At 46.1% G+C, this 20494-nt stretch overlaps 1 protein-coding gene across 1 annotated transcript in view; it reads right to left on the bottom strand.

The window, feature by feature from the left end:
- The window catches only part of CD96 (CD96 molecule), a 33076-nt gene continuing 12582 nt past the window's right edge, over positions 1–20494 (bottom strand). Inside the window, exons 5-16 of the mRNA XM_075493805.1 lie at positions 20004–20226; positions 15698–15753; positions 13201–13291; positions 12676–12852; positions 11398–11451; positions 9431–9475; positions 8455–8529; positions 5643–5720; positions 3793–3873; positions 3070–3159; positions 1820–1943; positions 1–333 (exon numbers count right to left, since the gene is read on the bottom strand). Of these exons, the coding sequence (XP_075349920.1) occupies positions 225–333; positions 1820–1943; positions 3070–3159; positions 3793–3873; positions 5643–5720; positions 8455–8529; positions 9431–9475; positions 11398–11451; positions 12676–12852; positions 13201–13291; positions 15698–15753; positions 20004–20226 (1203 nt within the window). The 3' untranslated portion in view covers positions 1–224. The remainder of the gene's footprint in view (positions 334–1819; positions 1944–3069; positions 3160–3792; positions 3874–5642; positions 5721–8454; positions 8530–9430; positions 9476–11397; positions 11452–12675; positions 12853–13200; positions 13292–15697; positions 15754–20003; positions 20227–20494) is intronic.

The raw sequence follows: 20494 nt of genomic DNA, 5'->3' as shown, positions 1-20494 counted from the left end.
TCTCATGGTGACACTCACAACGGTGTTAACGTAATGCATACATAGAGATAGACAGGATGAAGTAAGTGTCCTCAGGAGTGCTCGGTTTCCGACATGAATGTCATTTAGGCGCTCTGTATTTTAATGTGGGTCATTAACACCAAACTCCTGTAATCACTGTTTTAAAGACAGAGCCTTTTAACTGTGTCAGTCCTCTGCGCACTACACAAGGGGTGCAGGCCATGTTACAGATTTTCCAGTTCGTGGCAGGATGGGGGAGTCCCATCAGACTCCACCATGGAGGTGTACTTTATCGGCGGTGGCGGTGGCTTGAAAGACGGAGGTCTGTTCATACTGAAACAGAAGAGAAAAAAATATGCTATCACACAAAAGCTGTACTAAAGACTGTCGTAAAATGTTCGCAGGAGGAGGTAGATGGCCACTAAATCGTGGTGAGAGCACCTGACATCTGCTCTTACATGCTGCAACTTCCCTGTTTCTGTTCTACAGCCCCAATGCACCTGCCAGTATTCATTTGGCTTTCTCAGCTCCCACCTCACAATTTTCCTTTATTCATGCTTCAAAAAACCAGATCATGGTCCTAGTGAACCATTCAAACCCTCACAGAGATCTTTTGCTCACACAGCTCTCTGAAGGTATATTTAAAAACTTTTCTGTCAGTTTATAGGCCAAGATAAAGGAAGGTCCCATCCCAAATCAGTGAAAAAAATCAATCCCATTTTTACTTTTGATATACAGGATTTGCAGTCATGTTTCAAAAGGGTGTTCTAGAACTGCAAATGATTGATAATCACCATGATTTTTCAAACATTTTAGTAATGTTAGTAAGATTAAAAATAATTGGCTCTTAGATACTGCTTTTGTCAGTAGATCTCCGAGTCCTTTAGTAGGGAATTAAACTTTGGTAATAATTACAAACTCAATGCTTTTTTGACTGGGATTAAGTTTCAGGTAGCCTACTTTCACATATATTATTCGCAACTCAAATAGTCTGTATTGCTCTAGAAGTACAATTTCATTAAAACATGTCCTCAAGTAACCATGCAAAATGAGAGAGCAAAAGCAGCTGGCAGGGAGGCTAATAGAAGTGGGGGGCTCTGGGGAAAAAAATTGACTTGTATTCTTCCCTCACACCCTGAAGCTGCACCGCAGCTCTTTTTCTTAAGTTTATTTTATAGATAACCCAAAGAACAGATGAAAGGACTGAGAACACTCCACATTTCATACCTCTGTATGAAAAAAACAGCATTAGCGATCCATGTACTTAAAGGCCTTGTGCGCTATGGGTCACAGAATCACAGAATCACAGAATCATATAGGTTGGAAAAGACCTTTAAGATCATCGAGTCCAACCATAAACCTAACACTGCCAAAAACCACCACTACACCATGTCTCTAAGCACCTCATCCAAACGTCCTTTAAATACCTCCAGGGATGGCGACTCAACCACTTCCCTGGGCAGTCTGTTCCAATGCTTGATAACCCTCTCGGTGAAGAAAAATTTCCTAATATCCAGTCTAAACCTCCCCTGGCGCAACTTGAGGCCATTTCCTCTTGTCCTATCACTTGTTACCTGGGAGAAGAGACCGACCCCCACCTCTCTACAACCTCCTTTCAGGTAGTTGTAGAGAGCGATGAGGTCTCCCCTCAGCCTCCTTTTCTCCAGGCTAAACAGTCCCAGCTCCCTCAGCCGCTCCTCATCACAAGGTTTCGGGTCGTCTCAAATGAAAATGCGTCGATCCGAACAGCTGGGTTAGAGTTTGTGCTGTCCCCTGTGCCACCCCTCCCGCCCCTGCGGTTCCCCTCCCTAGTACTTACATCTCTTTCTGGTACTGGCACCATTTCCTGATGCCTAAAGCTATTAGAAAACTGCAGAAGAGGAGCAGGACGGCTACCACTGTCGGCCAGGGGAAGCGACTGGCTTTCGTGTTCCTCGTGCCGCCTGGAAGGGACACACAAGACAGAGCTCAGCCGAACGTCCGCGGGCAGGAGGGAAGTCCGTGCGTGCTGCCTGTGGCTCGCCGCTCCTCCCAGGCACAGTACTGGTGACAACCCAGGCCCAAATCAATACCAGTCTGCCAGGTTCCCAGGCGGAGGATCCCAAACGCTGAGCATTGCAGCTCTAATTTGTGGACCTGAACCACTTTTGTTCTGACTGGGCTCGCAGGCTGTTGTCAGCCACACATCGGTTCACACAACGAGATTATTCAGGCACAGCCCAGCAAGCATTTCATCTGAAAACCATTGGTTTTCTCTGTTCCCCCGTGAGCTCCGAGAAGAGGAAGCGTGGCGTGGCGCAGCCCGGGCACAGCTGCCCACCCCAGCCTTCCTTCCCACCAGCTTCCTTTTCATGCTGCTGACACCAAACCCTGCCGAAATGCCTGGCCGAGGGCGCAGCCGCCTTTTGGGGTGGGCTCTCGCTGGCGGCGCAGCATCCCCACCTCGCCACAGCTGCCCTCCCCACCGCGGTGCTGGGATCTCCCCACTGCCCCCTCCTGCGCAGCCACCCTCGGGGGTGCTGGTGGCTGAAAGAGGTGCCCTCGGGGTCCTGGCTATGGGGAGGAAGGAGAGGAGGAGCACGGTCCTCCCTCAGCTGCTGAGGAGGATGCAGCAGTGGGCTGGGTGCCAGGGAGGGCTGGAGCACAAGTGTCACTGGGCAATACCCCCCCAGTGTCACCTCCTGTTGCGCTGGTGTCATGACCCTTTGCAAGGTTGGTCCTACTGGCACGTCACCCAGCCCGAGTCTTAGCCACAGTGGCAGCCAAGTCCACCACGCTGCATGAGCCATGAGTGGCCCCTGGGGTGCAGGAGTGTGACCAGCCAAATTTTGCTGCTGGAAGAAAACTTGCACTGGGGTGTTGCTTGCAGAGGCAGGGAGAAGGCAGGAATGCCAAAAGCCTGCAACAACCCGCCGTGTAGGGATGCAGCTGCCGTGACTCCATCCCTTTTCCCTTTTTTGGAATTCCTTGCCCAGATTTACACGATGCTCCAGGTTTCGTGCTTCTCTACTTTTCTTGCTTACTGCAACAGCACGCTGAAAGAAGGGGATTTGTAGGATGATGTCTCACCAGTACTATTGAGCAGACTGCTGGTAGTAAAGAAATCTTTCCCCTTGGTAGCTGAAATTGGCTGGTCTGTGATGCTGAAAGACAGGTTACCTGAAAGGATATGGGCACAGAACATTTTCAGTAACTTATTGGGTTTTTTTTTTAATGAAGGTTGTGTTTAGAAGCCACCGTTATTCACCCTGCTGAGGACTGGAAATCAAATTCCAGAACCCAGGTGTCAAACTTCACTTGGGACATCTACCTTTTTGGCCTACAACCCAGTGTTAGACAAAAACTGTGCTTTTATCAAATTAAAGAATATTAGAAGAAAGAAAGACATCTATTAGAAAACATCTATTAAGATGTTCCAGCAAGCCAGCATTGAGCTGCACAGTGGTCTGGGAGAACGATAAGCTTTTAGCTTCTTTGATGGTAGTGAAAAAGCTAAAGATATTAAGTGGCTTAGCAGCAACACAAAGAGTCTGCCTCTGCCATGACTGAGTGAAACCTCAGTCTGCTCTGTCAAGCGCTGTGTCTGAACCACAAAAATAATCTTTCATCTGTTTGTAGACAGATATTTTCCCTTTCCTAATAGGGCTAAGCTACCTACATTTGAGATCAGTGCTGCCTAAGGATACATTCCTGTTTTTTCTAGCCATCTCTGTGTTTGCGTCTTCTGAAATAATAGCTAAAATATGTCACTAGACAAGGGCACAGCTTTTCCAGAGCTGCCACGGCACTTACGATGCGGCAGGGTTGTATTCTCGGAGGAGTGCGTGGCATTCCTGAGGCTTTGTGGGGATTCGGTGGTGGAATCATTCAAATCTGGACAAAAAGAAATAATATCCTTCAATTATCTTACAAGCCTGTACGTGACTGCTTCATTAGGTTTAACTGTGGCTATTTTATACCCTTTGTTTTTCTCTGATGCGAACAACAAATGAAATAACAGAGATACCTGAAAGTCTCTAGTATAATTACTGATTTATAAACCCAAGAAAAAAAATCCATTGTTTAAATGATGTAAATGAGTAACCGGACAGAGCCAGGAAAATCTCTTTCTCCTGAGATGCTGGTTCTGATTGAAATTGAGCACTCAAGCATGTGTATATATATAGAGAGAGATATGTATGTATTAAAAAGCCCTACCAAAATCAGTGCAATTTTAGGGCACTCTGAAAATTCACTGAGAGTTTTGGACATTAATTAAATTTAGTTCTTCTTTTCTCTGTGTTTATTAGGTGTTTAATTTTATGGGGGTAAGCATGGTAGATCTGGTATTTAAAAAAGTTATATTAAAAAAAAGGACACACACTTAGAGGTCCCGTAACACTGTGCTCTATACAGCATGCCGACGAGTACTACTAATTATTATTTACATAATGGCTTGTGTTAGAGCCTCAGAGGGTTGAACTGATAATGGTAATCCCTGTTGTACGAGCCCGGTGGCCCTGGGAGGGCACAGGGAAACACATTGGTATGCCTCAGCAGGTGCACCGGTGTCCATGCACTCTGAAATTGCCCTCCTGCAAATCGTAGTGTAATTCAGCATGCTTTTAGCAAAAATTGAAACCAGCAAGCTGTGCAAAAGCAGGATCGTGAAGCTTTAGAAGTCATCACAAGGTTTCGGTCTAAATGCGTGGTTGCGGGTTATACGCTGGTAAATAAGCACCAGAGTGCTGCCAAAAATATATTCAGAAAATGGAAAGCGGCTGCTACATTTGTGCTTCAGCCAAAAGATGACTGCCATACAAATGCAAAAGTGCATTGACAGGTCCTGCCTGTTCCGAAAGCACAAAGACAAACCAAGATGTTAAAAAAGAAAATCACTTCTGGCTTTCTGCTGCTGGGCAGAGATTTTCTAAAGGGAAAGATATGTGAAAAAATGTCCCCCCCTAGGGTTTTTTAAATTGATTTATTGATCTTTAATGAGGCCGCCTTTCAATGTTCTATTAGCCAGCATTTATTGCCCCACATTATCTCATGATTTCATTGCTGCTCTGTGATTCTATTTAGCTTCTCCAGTAATTTCTTTTGTCTATAAACTACCCTCAGTACTCACTACATTTGCCTAGCAACTATCTCAATTTTAATATTATTAAATTAAATAAGTCTAATAAAACCAGGATACTCAAACGCTTTTCGTTCCTCTTTTGCTGTTGCAAATCCTTGACGGCTTGGAAGACTCAAGTCTTTATCTTCTAACTCAGTGCAACTCAGCAGGGGAATGGCTTCTGTGAAGCACTGAAAAGCTGGTACAGATTACACCACCTGACTTTTGGCCTCCGCTCAGACACAACTTCTCCATGTTTAGTAATAAGTTTTGCATGGCGATGTGATGACTATCAACTAGCAGCTGAAAATAAGCACCGCAGAGCTAATGTTCTTGGCAAAGGCATCACAAACTGAGGACCACGTAGAGCTGAGTACCTGCTGCTGTACTTTTTGCGAGATACTCCAGATCCCTGCAGATTTGCAACCCAACACTCCCTAAGTTGATGCCACATTTGCAGCACCTGTATTTAGCTACATTTAGCTACATAACTCCCCTGTTAACAGTCCTATGAAGCAAAGGAGATGCATCATCTACTCACATGCTGTTGTCAAACTCTTGTTGAATGCTGTGGCACTGGTATAGCTTTTTGTCTCTGCAGTAGAAATCAGCGCTTCTGCTGAAAAACACACAAGCTTGTAAAGATTGCTGTAGAGGACCCTATCACTTGTTCTTCATTTTTCCTGTTCTTCTTTCTTTCCTGTTTCCTAGCTAAAGAGGTCAAAGACTTGTAACCTACTACCTGAGATGCTGGCTTCCCTCAGACAAGCACCACAAAATTCTGTGCCTAGTCTGTCACAAGCTAGAAACTTAAGAGTAGTTTAGTGAGACGGATGAATAAACTTTGAAAAAACATATGGGGTATTTAAGCATGTGTTTTTGGATTTCAGCTGACTTTCAGCTGAAACTCAGTAGTTCTGAGTGCACTGGCTTGTTTTGACCTGAAGCCAATAGAGTGCGATGAACAAACATACATAAATCAGAATTTAGACAGGGTTTCACCAGCTCCAATGAGACAAAACTGTTTTCCCAACTAGCAAAGAGAAGTTTTGAAGAAGTTAGTGTACAGGAGTCACACCTGCGAAGGCTGGTGCCAAATACCAACTTATTTAACATTTTCCTTTAATCTTTTTTTGAAGTGCTAAGTATTCTAGAGCTGAACTAGCTATTTGTCTGATATTCAAACACAGACAGATGGTGGTTAGCAAGTAGACCTCTGTTTTCCCAAGAGTACTATTTCACATTTACTAAAAAGAGTCCATCTTTCCTAACACCTGTCTCATTTTTGGAAAAGTACCATTAAGCCATCTGAACAAACCTGAGAAGGTGAAATGCAGCTGTAACCCAGCTCTCAAAGCCTGAGCATCTCTGGGCTCAGAGATGGAGCTATCGTGAAAGCTAAGCAAAGATCAGGCTGCAGTTTTAACAGCCTTGGTTTTGTATCCCCTCCTCCTTCTCCTGTCTCTATCTGTGCACTCTTCCCACGTATCAATCCCCAGCTGTCTCTTGGATTTTCATTAAAAACTTGCAAAATAAGAGGAACTGAATCAAACCCTTTTTACAATGACAGACTTGGACTTGGTGTCCTGACTCAGCTGCAGCCCAAAGGATCTGCTCAAGAAGCCGATGGTGGCACCGGTGTGGGAACCAGCACTGAGCCAGAGAGGAGAAGCACTAACCCATGGTCGGCACACCATGACTGCCACACGTTGGTTAAAAGACAGATATTTCCTGGGCTATTTACAGAAGAGAAATGGCTCAGCTCTGGCTTACAGTATGACTTTGACCTCGTACCTCCTCAACCAGTGAAGATGTACAATCCAGCAAGGAGAATCCTCTCTGTTCACATTGTGTATTTATAGGCTTTGTCGTGAAATTGTTTGTTGAGACAGAAAGGCTTTCAGTCCGCTTGGACAAGCGTTTTGCTGCCCTGCTGTCAGCCAGGCTGGGCAAGTGTCTCTGCTTCGGGGATGGGGAAGGCAGCGTGAGAAGCAGCAAACTTCCATTTCAGTGCCGCTGCAATCTCTGTTCCTGCCCTGGCATATCTCGGTCTAGCCTCTTCATGCCCCAGGGCTTTATATTAAGCAATTCAGCTCCCAAACAGCACTCTGCTGGGGCAGGACGAAGCCTTGTGTTCAGCATCTTCCTCCAGTATTACCCCACACACTGCCCATCGCGTTATTCGTGCATCTCTGGGTAAATACTGCTATAGCGTAATACAGGTTACTTTAAGTGAAGACTGCAGGATTGAATTACACAGCTTAAGGAGGACCTTCAATGCCCCACAGGCTCGTGGAAGTTAGTCTGTTGCAATTTACTTTTTTTGTTTGAGAGAACAAGGTTGCCGCAAATACCAAGGGCCAAATTCACTCTTGCTGGCTGCCACCTCAATGGTGGATCATTTCCGAGCCAAAGCTTTGGTGCTGCTGTGGAGGGGAAGACAGCATTTGACTTGCCACGTTGCCTCTTCCTCGTGCTGCCTGCACTGCCGTTTGGCACGGGCTGTTTTGTCTCCGAAATAGGAGCGTGTGCCATGCCTGTATTTATCCAGGCCCCGTGGCAGCGAGCGCACACCTTGCTGCCGGTGAGGGCAGCTCCAACGCCCCTCTAACTGCTGCTTGAAACCTACCCGTCCTACAGGGATCAACAGCTGGGCTTCAAAATGGAAAGAGAGTTTAAAAAGTGTTTGCAGGCAGGCTGTGCTGCGAGAAAATGCACTCTGCTGGGACGGGCGGGCATCAACCCTTTATTTTGCGATCAGAAGGCAGGAGGTTCACAGCTTCTCCTGCTCTTGATTCAGGCTGCTGCCGCGCTGTCCACTGCGTGCCGGCTGCTGGTGCACGTACCTGTCCCTGGGGGAGCGAGGTTAGACCCTTCCAAGTGAGTCACCCTGCCCTCCACTGGCCTCAGTGTCACCAGCCCGGAGAAGAAATCACTGAGTTGAGTCATCTGCTGTAAATATTTTGTTTATCAGTGCTTTGTATTTGTACTCCTGTGCTCCAATGTTGGGCTTGCACTTTTTCTAGCTCTAATGTCATTCTATTTGTGTATGATACTTAATTAAAGAGATGCAAGGAATAAGGATTGTAAAAATGTATGCTCGATGTGTATTCACGTGCTGAAATTAATGCATATATCCTGAACAAAGCATTAAAAAAGGTGACATAAAGACAGCATTTTCTTATATATTTATTTTTGAACTGTGGACTTCCTAGCGTATAATGCACTAGGAAAAGGGCTTCAGTGGACACTGAATGGTTTGCTACAAAAAATTCAAGATGGTTATTGTGTTTATGTATCTTTCTCGTACATTCTTGAAGCAATAGAGAAAACATTTTGGCTGAATTCATTACCTTGTGTGGTGGAAGCAGGAGCCAAACTTGCTTGACTTGTGAAATCTAGAGAGGCCAAAGATGTCGACTGATGCTCTAAAGACAAACAGATTACACGGTATCACATTTAGTCGATAGGGTCTTTTAAAAATAATATTAATAAATCATAAAACAACCTGGATCAAAGAGCTTGCAGTAGCTGTTTGGTTAATACGGACTCTGGGGCAGAAATCCCACTGTCAGAGTTAAGGTAAAATGCTCAAAACACGTCCCACAAATTCAAGGGGCAATCAGAGACAGCTGACTTTATTGATGCAGACCCTCTCACATGGGCTAGCTGTGTGTGTTATTTATTTACATTTTTACGCTCAGGGTTCAATTTAACTGCTGTGGGGTGGATTATGCACTTGATGGCGGTGCTCCCCCACCTAGCCAGGGCCTTGCCAGGAATGGTTCTGGCAACGCACGACAGCCGTATAAGCCCAGGAGATTGCCTGCTCTTGTGGGTTTTCCTCTCAATTGCTGAAGATAGCTTTATATAGTTATCCATATGCATGCTCTGGTAAAGCAGTGGTATTTATCTTATTAATGAATGGGAATGATGCACTGCTATAGAGTCAAGGAAAAGTGGTGGTTTTAACTTTTCTATCACATGCACCTCACTATCATAATAGGACAAATTTACTCATAGTTGTATAGGCGTTTTTATTCCACTTTATAAAAAGGCATAAGAATAATATGTGATATTCAGCATGCCATTTTACATGCCGTCCTAGCATGACAGTTTTAGCAGGATTTGTGTCAGATCTCTTCATGGGTAACTTCATAACTTGCAAATCCCTGTCCAGCAGCACAAGGTACCGTCGATACCAGAGCGCACTGACCTTTCCCTGGCATGCCTCTGGCACTGTGTGCATGATATTTAAGCACAGGTCAAGCAGAGATCATACATCTATTGACTGAGTAATAAAGAAGGCTTTTTTCTTTCCCCCCTTACCTGAGGTAGTCATGATAGCTGATGGAAGTGCTGAATTTTCAAGGTCTATAACAAATCAAAGCAAACACTTTTACTCAGGGTGAGAAAGGTGTATATTCTGCTTTAGAAAAGTGGGCCATTCAACGGTTCAAGAGTGAGTGCATCACACTTAATTTCTAAATAATCTTTCAATGCACAACCCAACCAAGTGGTCCAGTGAGAAACAAGAAGCACCTGAGGTAACTGTGCTGTGAAATCCCTAGGGAAATAAAGGTTTGGGGGAAAAAGGTTTGGAGCCCCGGGCACCTCCAGTCTGCACCTCAAATCAAAAAGCAGAAGTGATTTACATGGTTTTATCCCATACAAACAGAGGCACCTTATTGGCATGCAGGTTGAAATAACATATATGACCTGGTGATGGCACCTGCATAGCTCCATCCAGAGGCATTTCAGAGACTGCAACCCTGACAGGAAATTTCAGGGACACTTTGCACTGAAAAGTGCTTGCTGAGTCCTCAAAGAAAGGGAGAGAGAGGGATTTATTCCTCGTAATTAAAGGCCTGTTAACCAGCTAGCCAAGCACAGCAGACACACCGCCCTGCCCAAGCAGTATTTACATCCTGAGTAAGAGTCGTCTCATTTTTTTTTTCCTCAGGAGGTGAAGCAAAGTGCCCCCTGAGTAGGTTAGGAGGAAGGATTAAATCTCCCCAAAGGGCTCCATGAAGGAGGTGAACCATGAAAGCTCACACACCTCATTAGAAAAACACCTCTGGGAAGGCAGCCCAAGTACCCCTGTGTGGTCAGGCATGTTGGGAGGGTGTTGGACAGGGAGTCACCCTCTGTGGACAGGATCTTAGCATAAGTAGATAATCATCAACTCTCCAGCTGCTTTCTTTTGCGAGCATTTGTACCTCCTTTGACTGTTTTGAATGTTGCTCTTGCATTTGCACTTCATTTAGCCTCACCTGTGCTAACAGGGATTTCGAGTAGCTGGCTGACATAAGAGGATCCCTTACCAAAGATGCAGTGGGTCTAAAACCAGGGTAGTGGGGCACCTCGAGGTGTGCCCAGGTCCCCGTACCTTACTGCAGAGCGTGCAAGGCGAAGCAGGGTGGTGGCCTGACGCAAGCTGCAGGGGCTGCTTTGAGCCCCTGCTCTTTGATGCAAGCTGCGGGGGCTGCTTTGAGCCCCTGCTGCTTTGAGCAGGGGCTGCTTTGTCCTCCATCGACCTTGCAGAGGCCGGTGGAGGACAAAGTATCTCCCTCAGGGACCCCCAGAACCTGGGATGACTTTCTGGTGTCCAATAGGGTATTGTGGCCCCAGGGTCTGCCACAACCTCCACTCGCAGAAGCAAGCTTACGCAGAAAACCACACTTCTTTCCATGCCGTTAGTCTACAGCGTTTCTCTGACGCGCTCACGTAACCCACCGCTGAAACGCAGCTGCCTCCTGTGCGGAGCAGAGCAAGCCACCCCAGGAGAGGCATCTCCAAAGGGCTTCAGCTGAGGTGTGGAGGGAACGATTTATCTGTCTGCAATAAGCTGATAAGACGACAAACTTGCAGGGGCAGAGCGCGGATTTACCAAATTTACACAAGTTAAGAAACATTCCATCAGTTCTTTAATTAGGCAAAAGTGTTGAGGATCTTGGCTGTGTACTTAAGCAGAAGGTAGAACAATTAGTAGGGCTGTTATTTTTAATTATCAGTTCAGTGCTGGAAGAGCTATATACAAATGCCAGCTGAAGCATCAGAAATAACATTAAGTGCCCTTCAAGGCTGGAGTTTAATTATGCTTGGGCTTAATTATGATAGATTACATCACCAAAATATCTGTTTATTGTATTTTCTCTGAAGTCGTGGGTGCAGAAGGGGGTACTTTACCACCCATCCAGAAACAAGTTTGCAAAACCGTTTCTCCAACAGCTTTAGGAATTTATAGACGCACCTCTAACATAACCCAAGTTATTTCATTCTCTAATTTATCCTACCTTCTGAAGCCGTGGTTGTAAAAGCTTCAGATGAGGCTTCATTAGACTTATTGTCTGTGAAGAAAAAAAAAGAAAGATGAAAGCAGTTCATAAAGGTAGTTAGGCTTTTGTTATAAAGGCTGAAAATTTAGTTTGGGGTTTGTGTCATACTGTGCATGAGTATGGCACCTTCACATGACATAGCTGAGAATTAATTTAATTCTTTCCTTTCTGTCATGTCTAAATACATTAACATTTTTACACAGAGTGGATCTATCCTAGCGTTAGTATACCCTGCAGGCAAGAATGTATACTTCTTTAATTGACGGCTCTCTGATTTGAATACATTTCTACAAAACTGCAAATTGGGTGAAATGAGTCATTTTGGAGAAAAATTATCATTTATCTCCCTTCCCTCTGAAGCTATATTTCCAGGGGAGTAAGCTCTGGCTTTTGATGCAGTCTTTCTTTGTGGAAAAACATAGGAACAAGAGTATCCACAGCCACAGGTGAACACAGCTGAGCTGCAAGTAGTCACCACGGTACGCGACGTGCCCGTGGAGGTTGCTAAGGGGCAGCAGTTCAGTTGTACTATTTGTGCAGCAAGGGGTAGAAAAAAAGGTGTAACTGTGCATTTGCACCTGAAGATGAGGCAGGCACAAGGGGGTGCTAAAGGAAATCAGTCTGCCCTTCTCGCCGCCCACACTGCATCCTCAGAAATGCCGTAAACATCTGGACACATCTCCTGTTTTCACCAACTACTTGAGACAGTATTTCCTCACACGTCCCTAATCATGTAGCTAACTCTTATAGTACAGGTTATAGGGGAGGTTCTCCATTGCCCCAAATGATTCAACTGTTTTAGGGGCCTTTTGCAGGTTTCACTGAAGAGGTAGAATATATCCCTGACTCTGTGGGTTTGATTTTCCAGAAAGCTTCATTGCACACTCACAGACTTTCTGCCAGGAGTGCTCAGTGAGAAACGCATGATTATAATAGCTCACTGGTGCCATGTGGCTAAGCTAGTGTATTTTTGGGTATGGGAATTGCAGCAAGATACTGCCTAAATAAACAGCAAGCATCTTATGTTTGTGCAGGAGTTTCTTAGATTATTTTGAGTCTTGAGCAAAGACTTGAGCTAAAAAACCTGCGAGAAAGTTCAAGCTGTGTGATGAACTTGTATAAAAAAACCTTCTATACACTTGACATTTCTTCACTATTTTAAATAACAGAGAATACATGTGTTCAATGTTCTTAACGTTTTACGTTTCAGATGCATCCTATCTATGAAAAACCTACCAAGGGAAATAAATATTTCTTCCGATGAAATATTCCATGTTTCATTCCTGAAAAAGGAAAACAGACATGCACACGAGAACGTCTTATGTGTCTGGTGGGTCCCTTGCAACATCAGCGTTGATCTCAGCTGATAGAAACCTTCACTGTCTTGCGAGTCTTCTTGTTCAACAGACATTTCTTGAAGAAAGAAAAAAATAAAAGCTGCAAGACCTTCTCATTACACTCCAAACTATAAATCAGAGCTGTGCAAAATATTGGTACTGAAAAGCAAGCTCCTATGGCTGCAGGTTTCTTTGCTGAGACGCTATCAAAGATTTGGCAAGAACAGCGCAGTTATGCCAAGTTCCCATCACTGCCGATGCAGGGGGCCATGGTCACAGCTGTTCGCCTTTTGAGGTCTGATCCTCCCCTTCACCCCGACAGACACCTACAGGCTCCCCACAGTAGGAGCGGATGAGCAACCATCGCTTTGCCTGGGAACCACTTCTACAGCTGCGCCGCTGTCCTATTGACAGGTTGCATTACCTCCAGGCTGCTCCGTCAGGCTCGCTCCGTCCACGTACCACAGGAGGCTCGGCTTGGGAAATGCCTTCCTCACGACGCAGCTCACGTTTGGCTATGGGGCAGTAAAAGCTAGTTGTTAGCCTCTGGCATTTCTCACCCAGCTGCTGGCTTCCAAAATCCCTTACAGAGCTTATTTACTCACCATCCCGCTCGGGAAGGAAGCACTGGCTTCCTCTTTGTTGCATTTCTTCCACCTCCCCCATTTTTCTGGCTGGAGACACTGTTGCATGAGAGCCCAGGGACACTCCCATCGCCCCGGGCCAAGTGTAGGGTGATGGGGCTCCAACATCCTCCAGTCCTGTGCCGTGGCCATGGCGGGAGAGACGTAAGGTGACCCCCCCACATGCTCCCACCCCCAGCCCAGCGCCTTGGGGGCAAACACCCACATGGAGAAACACTGGCATTGGTAATGGGCACGGTGTGTGTGGGCAGAATGAGACACCTCCTGATTGCCATGTAAATCCCTCCTTTGTTAGGCAGAGAAGGAGGCAAATCCCATGAAAAAGACTGCCTAGCACAATGATATGCTGATATACAAAATTAGCAACCTTTGTAGAGGGTACGATATGTAAGAGGTTTCCAGAAGTCACAAGGAATTGCATGCTTTAGATGCAGTAGTCCTGGCGGTATGCCAATTGCCCCCAAAGTCTGTGTTTGTGCTCAATTTAATTTCTCATCAAGCAATAGATAGGAGGGACTGGAGGGATCTCAAAATCAAGGCTGGATGAAGGGTTGGGCACTAGCAGGGTGGAAGATCCCATCCTCATGCTGCTGGGATGTTCCCAATTACATTTACTTAGCAGCTTATGGCATTAAGAGAAATTGCCTTGTCCATTTAAAGAAAATAAAAAAAAAAGAAAAAAGCATGTGCTACTCATGCAGCACAAAACCCTCTTGCTCCCACTTTCGAAGAAAGTGGTTCACACATTTAGTTGAAAGCAAGCTGGATGTATTGCAGCCAGCAGAAGTCAATCATTCAGTATGAAGACTGAAACTACCCAGCTGAAACTCTTTCCTTGCCATGGTAAATAACCTCTGAACTCATAGTGTAATTGCTTTCCCCTCTTTTCTCTTCATTATTTCCCTATTTTTCAGCCACTTTTAGTTCATAATATTTTTATAAATGCTTCCTGTGAAGAAATACAAATCTGATATCCAAAGTAGATTTAAGCCCTGCGAGAAAGGGTGGAAAAGAGAAGGAAAGGAGCCGGTGTTTGTTTGGAGGTGAAGAACGGACAGAGGCTCTTGGAAGAGTTTCTATTGCCCGGTCCCATGATAGCAGCACCCCTTGCTCTGCTCAGCAGGACAGTGCAGACCAAAGTCTGCAATGTCCAACACCCCACCTGGAAATAGGCCACCAGGAAAATTATATTGGTTTTGCAGAACCAACTGACTCATGGCTTGTCTGACAACAGGTATTGTTAGTTAACCAGTTAATACCGGTTAATACAAGGTTCTGCCCGCCCACAAGCGCTGATTCCAAGGAAAACTTTCTTAATTTGGGATGCTCACAGATCAAAAGCTTCAAGCTGGATGGATGCAACAGGAAGCAAAGTGTCATAGCTAGTAGCCAGAGCGGCTTGCTAGTCAGACATATGGGCCACAAATACGTTTTATGCCAAGTACGGCCTGTGCGGTACAGCAGACTTTCCCTTTAGGTTTTGCCATTGCCAAGCCGGTGATAAAACAAAGGCCCCAAAACACATGTGTAAGTGCTCAGCTCTAAATAGGGGCCCTCAGACTGAGATCCAATCCCTCCGTCGGCATCTGGTGGCTCCAGCCGAGTTCTGCTTGGAGCGTGACACGGTACGCCTGACAAGATCATCACCTTTCCATGGACATCTGGTGGCTCCAGCCGAGTTCTGCTTGGAGCGTGACACGGTACGCCTGACAAGATCATCACCTTTCCATAGACACACGAGACCATGTCGGTGCCCAAGCGCCGCTCCCACAGCACCTGCTCCTCCCTGTCCCCAGGGGAGCTGGGGGCTGCCACTGCCCACCCCTCGGAGCAGCATCCCAGGTAGTGGGTGGCCTTCTTCAGAGAGGGATTTTATGCAGTGTGGAGAGGGCAGCTCAAGGCTGCTGGGCGGTAGCCAGCAGATGGTGAAGCAAAGGGAGCGTCGCAGCCCCTTGCAACAGCACCAGCTCCTCACAGCCTCTCGACCCTGTCCCGGAGCCTTCCCTAGGGCTAACGCAAAATCAGATTTTGCCCACGCCATGGAGGAGCCCGTAGCTAGCTCTGGTTTGTGCTCACTGAAGCAGCTTGCTGCTGCGGGGATGGGAATCGCTCAGAAGAAAGGGCACGAACAGCTGACATTAACTCGTTGACTCGCTTGTCTCCCTCTGAGCTCGGTCAGTTTGGAGGTCCCGCCTATGTCTGATTCACCTGCCCGGCCCTGCTGGGGTGGCATGATGACGGTCATGGGCGTTACTCTTCACTCCAAAAATTGCTCACCTTCTGCGAGGTGCCAGCTGAGCCCTCCTGCAGGCTAACAGAGATCTCAGGGTAGGCTGGAAAGCAAACAGAAATGTATTAGTGAAATGGATACCAAAGGTCACACTAACAGCTTCTAATGAGACTTAACAGCCTAGTTTCATAAAAAGAGTAAAAATTAAATCCTACATCCACCCACACACCTAGCAAGATAAAAGCTTGCACAGCTCCGATCTGAGGTCAGGGAAGTGGTTTACAAGTATGTGTCAGCAGCTACTACCGCAAGATCCGTGATGTATTTCACTGCCTATCTAAACTACTCTTGGGTGGCTTTGCTGGAGAAGTGCGCTCAAACCATCCTACGGTCATGGCTCCGGCAGCAAAGCCTCCCTTCCCGGGCCTGCTGAAATAAAACTCTCCCCAGTTGTTGGTTCCTCCGGGTATTTGCCAGTCAAAGTCATCTGCAAAGGCTTCAGCCATCCCCAAAAACGTTGATTGATTTTGGGTACCAGTTACCCACATGCTGTTGCCTGGGCAGACGTGTGACAGTGTCACGCCACAGACGCTTCCTGCCTTGCCAGGAAGCCCAGAGCTCACCTTCACATCAGAGCAGTGGGTCTCTGATGACCACATCCACAAGAAATGGAAAAAGAGTTTTCTTTTGTTTTCACAGCATTTTGGTTCTAGGTGCAGCTGACTGTGGATCAAAGCTATCAGGTAGCGTAAGCCTCTCTAAGTTGGCATTTCTAAATTAGCCATTGGGATCACTGGTTTGCAGTAATATTAACTGACTCGTTAAGTAAGGACTGTTGAAACTGTGCTAGTATATAGCAAATCTCAAAAGCCTTGGATAAATTGTGCTTCTGGCCCTTTCTGAGCCTTAAAACTGGACTGGAAACAAGTGCAGCCCCTGGGTTACTTAGGAGATTCGTGATTCTTTCTCTTTCCAACCTAAACCTCACTTTAATCTCTGCCATTAAGATAATTTTCTTTTCTTTTTTTTTTCTTTTGTTTCTAACCCTGTTAATTGATATAGGGTCACCTCAGTTCATTACATTCCCTTCTGAGATGAACTGCTCAACTTTCCGTGTTGTTTTATATAGAGAATCCACCAAAGCCTCTCCTGCCTTCTTTTTTTTAATTTCCATTTTTCTGCCTAGTGTTGCTGATGGATTATGCCTGGGAGTGGCCTGTATTTAATCATCATGGCCTTATGGTTTTCTGGACTTAGGGTACTTTTTGGGTGGAATTTCTTTTTTTTTCCCTCTGGTTTGGGTTTTTTTTTTGGTGGATCCTTCCTATCAGAAAATGAATGTCTTAAGATTTCATCCTTGTTTCTGCCTTGTCAAAACTGTACAGATGGTACTGGGGCTGGCAGAAGACACCCATACTTTTTCAGATGTAAGAAAAAGTCTGGTAAACTGGATCTTCTAATCGCAGCTAAAAGTTGGCTGGGAGACTAAATAACATCTAGTCTAGTGCCTGCTCTTCCTTTTGTTTTTTGAAGAGAACGGGTATGCTTTTCCACGTCCGTATTGGATGCTGTCCTCTGCTTTCTCAGAAGACGTGTTTGCTGGGTAACTATCCTGGCAGGCAGCTCTCAAGCACAGCTCGGAATGATCTAATAGATCTTTTCCATTTAACATCTCAGCCCCTGTTAACAGTTTGACATTCATTTGTCTTGCTAGGATATTTACCAATGTTTTGGGTCTAGCAGAAATTCAATATTTAGTATAGTAGTTTCTGCTGCTGAGCTTTTACTCTTACAAAAAGGAGAAATCAACATTTGGCAAAGTTAGATGTGAAAAGGCCATGCATTTTCTCAGAAACTGGTATCTGAAGAACTCTGTTCTAGAAAATAAGTATTTTAAAGCATTTCAGTCCAAAAATACCCTCTTAAGAAAAGCTCTCTCGATTGAATGTCTGCTTTTACTCAACCTATCAAGACTCTCAACTTCATCGAGAGACTGGTTCCTGCCTTCTCCATCCTCTCCTGCCCAGCTCTCAGTCATACTCAGGCCACCCAAAGCATCTGTGGGGCAGAGCCCTCACCGCCCCTCCGCCTTGGGCTGTCTCCGCTCTGTTTAGCCCTGACGCATTTGTCAGAGGGATCCTGCGCAAGGAGCTTTCCCCGGGCAACAGTACCTTTCCCTCCTCTCCTCCTGCCTCCTACAGCACCGTGGTGCACTAGCTGCCTGCCCTCCCTGCCCTTCTTTCATGCCGCCCGGCCCGTGGGGCTCAACTGCACAAGTCTTTGGGTGACAGGGGAGAGGCTGGCTTGCTGAGATGGGAAAGTCCCCCCAGGTGCCAGTTGGCCTTGGTTTTCTCTAGCTACGTCCTTTCTAATGGCCACGACGACAGATATAACCAATATAACATGCTGTTGACGTTGTATACGCTTACTATCGTGCTTTAGATCCTGCCCTGGCCATTTGAGGCTGGGTCTACCTGCTAGGACGTAAATGTTCATTTCTTCATTCCCTGGTCAGCTTTGGCACAAGGAACGAGAGAGGTGCCGTCATCTGAAGTGGCTGTTTGTCTGTCCCCAGATGTCAGCTGGAGATCGCTGGGTTATTCTGGCCACTGCCCCTGCCTGTTCTCTGCCAGCTCCTGCCCTGCCAGTGCACGGGCGCGTGGGCTGGCACAGGGGCGGCTGCGGACCGCCTGCTCTCGGTCTCCCCTCCCGCTGCAGCACAAGAGAGGCAAACGGAGGAAAGCTGGTAGGATGCAATCGTAAGCAGTGTGACTTCAGCGAATGGTAACAGAAAAGAGTGAGACAGCGTGCAAAATAGTTATTTTGCCTGCAAAATATCAGACGGGAAAGGGCTAAGAGCACAAAATTGCACTTCCTCCAAGATCTGGACTCTATTGGCCTGAGGTCTGAGAGACCTTCCTCAGCACCCACCACACACCAGCTCTCAGGGAGCCCCTCCACCTAACCCTGCCCTCAGGACACCCGCGAGAGAGGCAGACGGCACAGCAGCCCAGTCCAAAGCCAGCCGGCACTTACTGGGAGCATCACAGGCTGTTCCCCGCCAAGGGCCACGGTTGCTTTCTCTCGTTTGCCTCTCTCCCCTGTTGTACAAATATGCTGATGCGGGTGCATGCACAGACAGCCATGTGTGACAGTAATTCAGACAATAAGCCAAATAAAGCAACCTCTTAGGCTAACAGATACGCAAACCAAGGCCAGAGCATCAGCAGGGACGGAGGGGATGAGAGTTTGAGTATGTTAGTATACTTGAATGATTACCCAGGTAACACTGTAGTTATCTGACAAATGTTGATTTTTCAAAGTAAGACCCATGTCTGAATCATGCAAACGCAAGAGGAAATTTCAGATCATTAACTTCTATTTTTATTTCTCTTGCGTCAGTGATCAACAGCCCCCAGACACAGGTTTTGCTTTTTTTTTTGTGCTGCTCCCTGTTGAATCTTTCTTTGCATTCAAAGCATCAGCTTCACATGGCTGTGCCGTCCCTGAGCCATGGGCTTCCTTGGGCAAGCAGCTACAGTCAAGGGATTGTTGTCAGACCCACTGTTTAATACCCATTCATTTTAGGAGCATTGGAAATATGTTTTCCACACCCACTGCTCTATAAGCAGAAAATACAGCCCGGTTTTCAGTGGGCAGCATTGCTCTGATTCGGTGGTGCCTCAGTGATTGTAGGGTAGTTCCTAAGCCACTAGAAAGGGAACAGAGCAAGTAAGTAAAGATGGAGAAGGCTTCCAGCATGAAATACCAGCTCACACGTTTGCAGTACACGGGTGCTGCCACTCCTGACCAGTTTGAGACCCCCAGGCAGGACCTCATTTTCAGAACCGGAGCCTTTGGCAGCAGTTGAACATCACACGCCATCGAGGATGCAACTTTGCAACAATGGTAGTTCCAAACTGCTTTAGCTGCTTACTAGATTTTGGCCATGATTTCCTAAATACAGGCAGTATGGTCATTTGGTAGCTGGGGCACGGAGGTCTTGATGACCAAGGTATTTGCCTGTAACCTGCAAAGTGCCAACACAAGCTTACACGTCGGGGTGAGGTAGTGGCAATGTGCATGCCAGTGGCATTGATATATGTGCAATGGATCTACTATTTTTGATGCCAGAAATTGAAGGAAAGGAAGAAATTGAAGAAAGTAAAATTCTTCCTAAGAACTATGGGGTTATTTACTAACATTTTAACTTATTGCAGCTGAAAAAAATACAATGTAAATATGTATATATAAAAAAACCCAGTGTATTTCTAAAGCTATTGCTTTCAGAACCAGCCAGGAGTGTTACCTTTCCAAGTGCAAGCAAGCAGGCAGTTGGCGTAAGCCCCTTACCGAATACTCTCACGGTGGTGCTGCTCTTCTGGACTCTCTCCGGGTGGTACACCACGTGGCAGGAAAACACCCTGCCATCATCTGTGATTTTGGTGGGGAAAATCTTTAAAGCGTTATTCAAACCCAGGCGGACTCTTTGCCTGTACAGCGCGCTGCTGTTTCTGTACACTGCAGGACAGGAGGGCTCCTTGGTCACAAGTTCTTCTTTCCTGCCATTTTCCCCCTGGGAAAAGAGCAATCCACACAACATGTGAAGACCAGACACCCCCCCAAATATTTTTGTACAACAGCTCTATTCCCACTATGAAAATCTCCCCTTGCAATCCCTAGCATTGTGTAGTAGTAAGTGGACATTTGCAACATCTATTTTTTTCCAAATACATTCTCTCCCAGAACTTCAAAACCAATAGCGGTCATCATCTTACTGATAAACATGGAGTAAATAGCTGTGTTTTGTGAGTCCTGATCTCTGTAGCCTGCAGGGAGGGCAA

Source organism: Mycteria americana, chromosome 1 (genome assembly GCF_035582795.1).
Source record: "Mycteria americana isolate JAX WOST 10 ecotype Jacksonville Zoo and Gardens chromosome 1, USCA_MyAme_1.0, whole genome shotgun sequence".
In the NCBI taxonomy this organism is placed as follows: Eukaryota; Metazoa; Chordata; class Aves; order Ciconiiformes; family Ciconiidae; genus Mycteria; species Mycteria americana.
The sequence above is the reverse complement of the archived record's forward strand: the minus strand, read 5'-3'. Positions and strand labels throughout refer to the sequence as shown.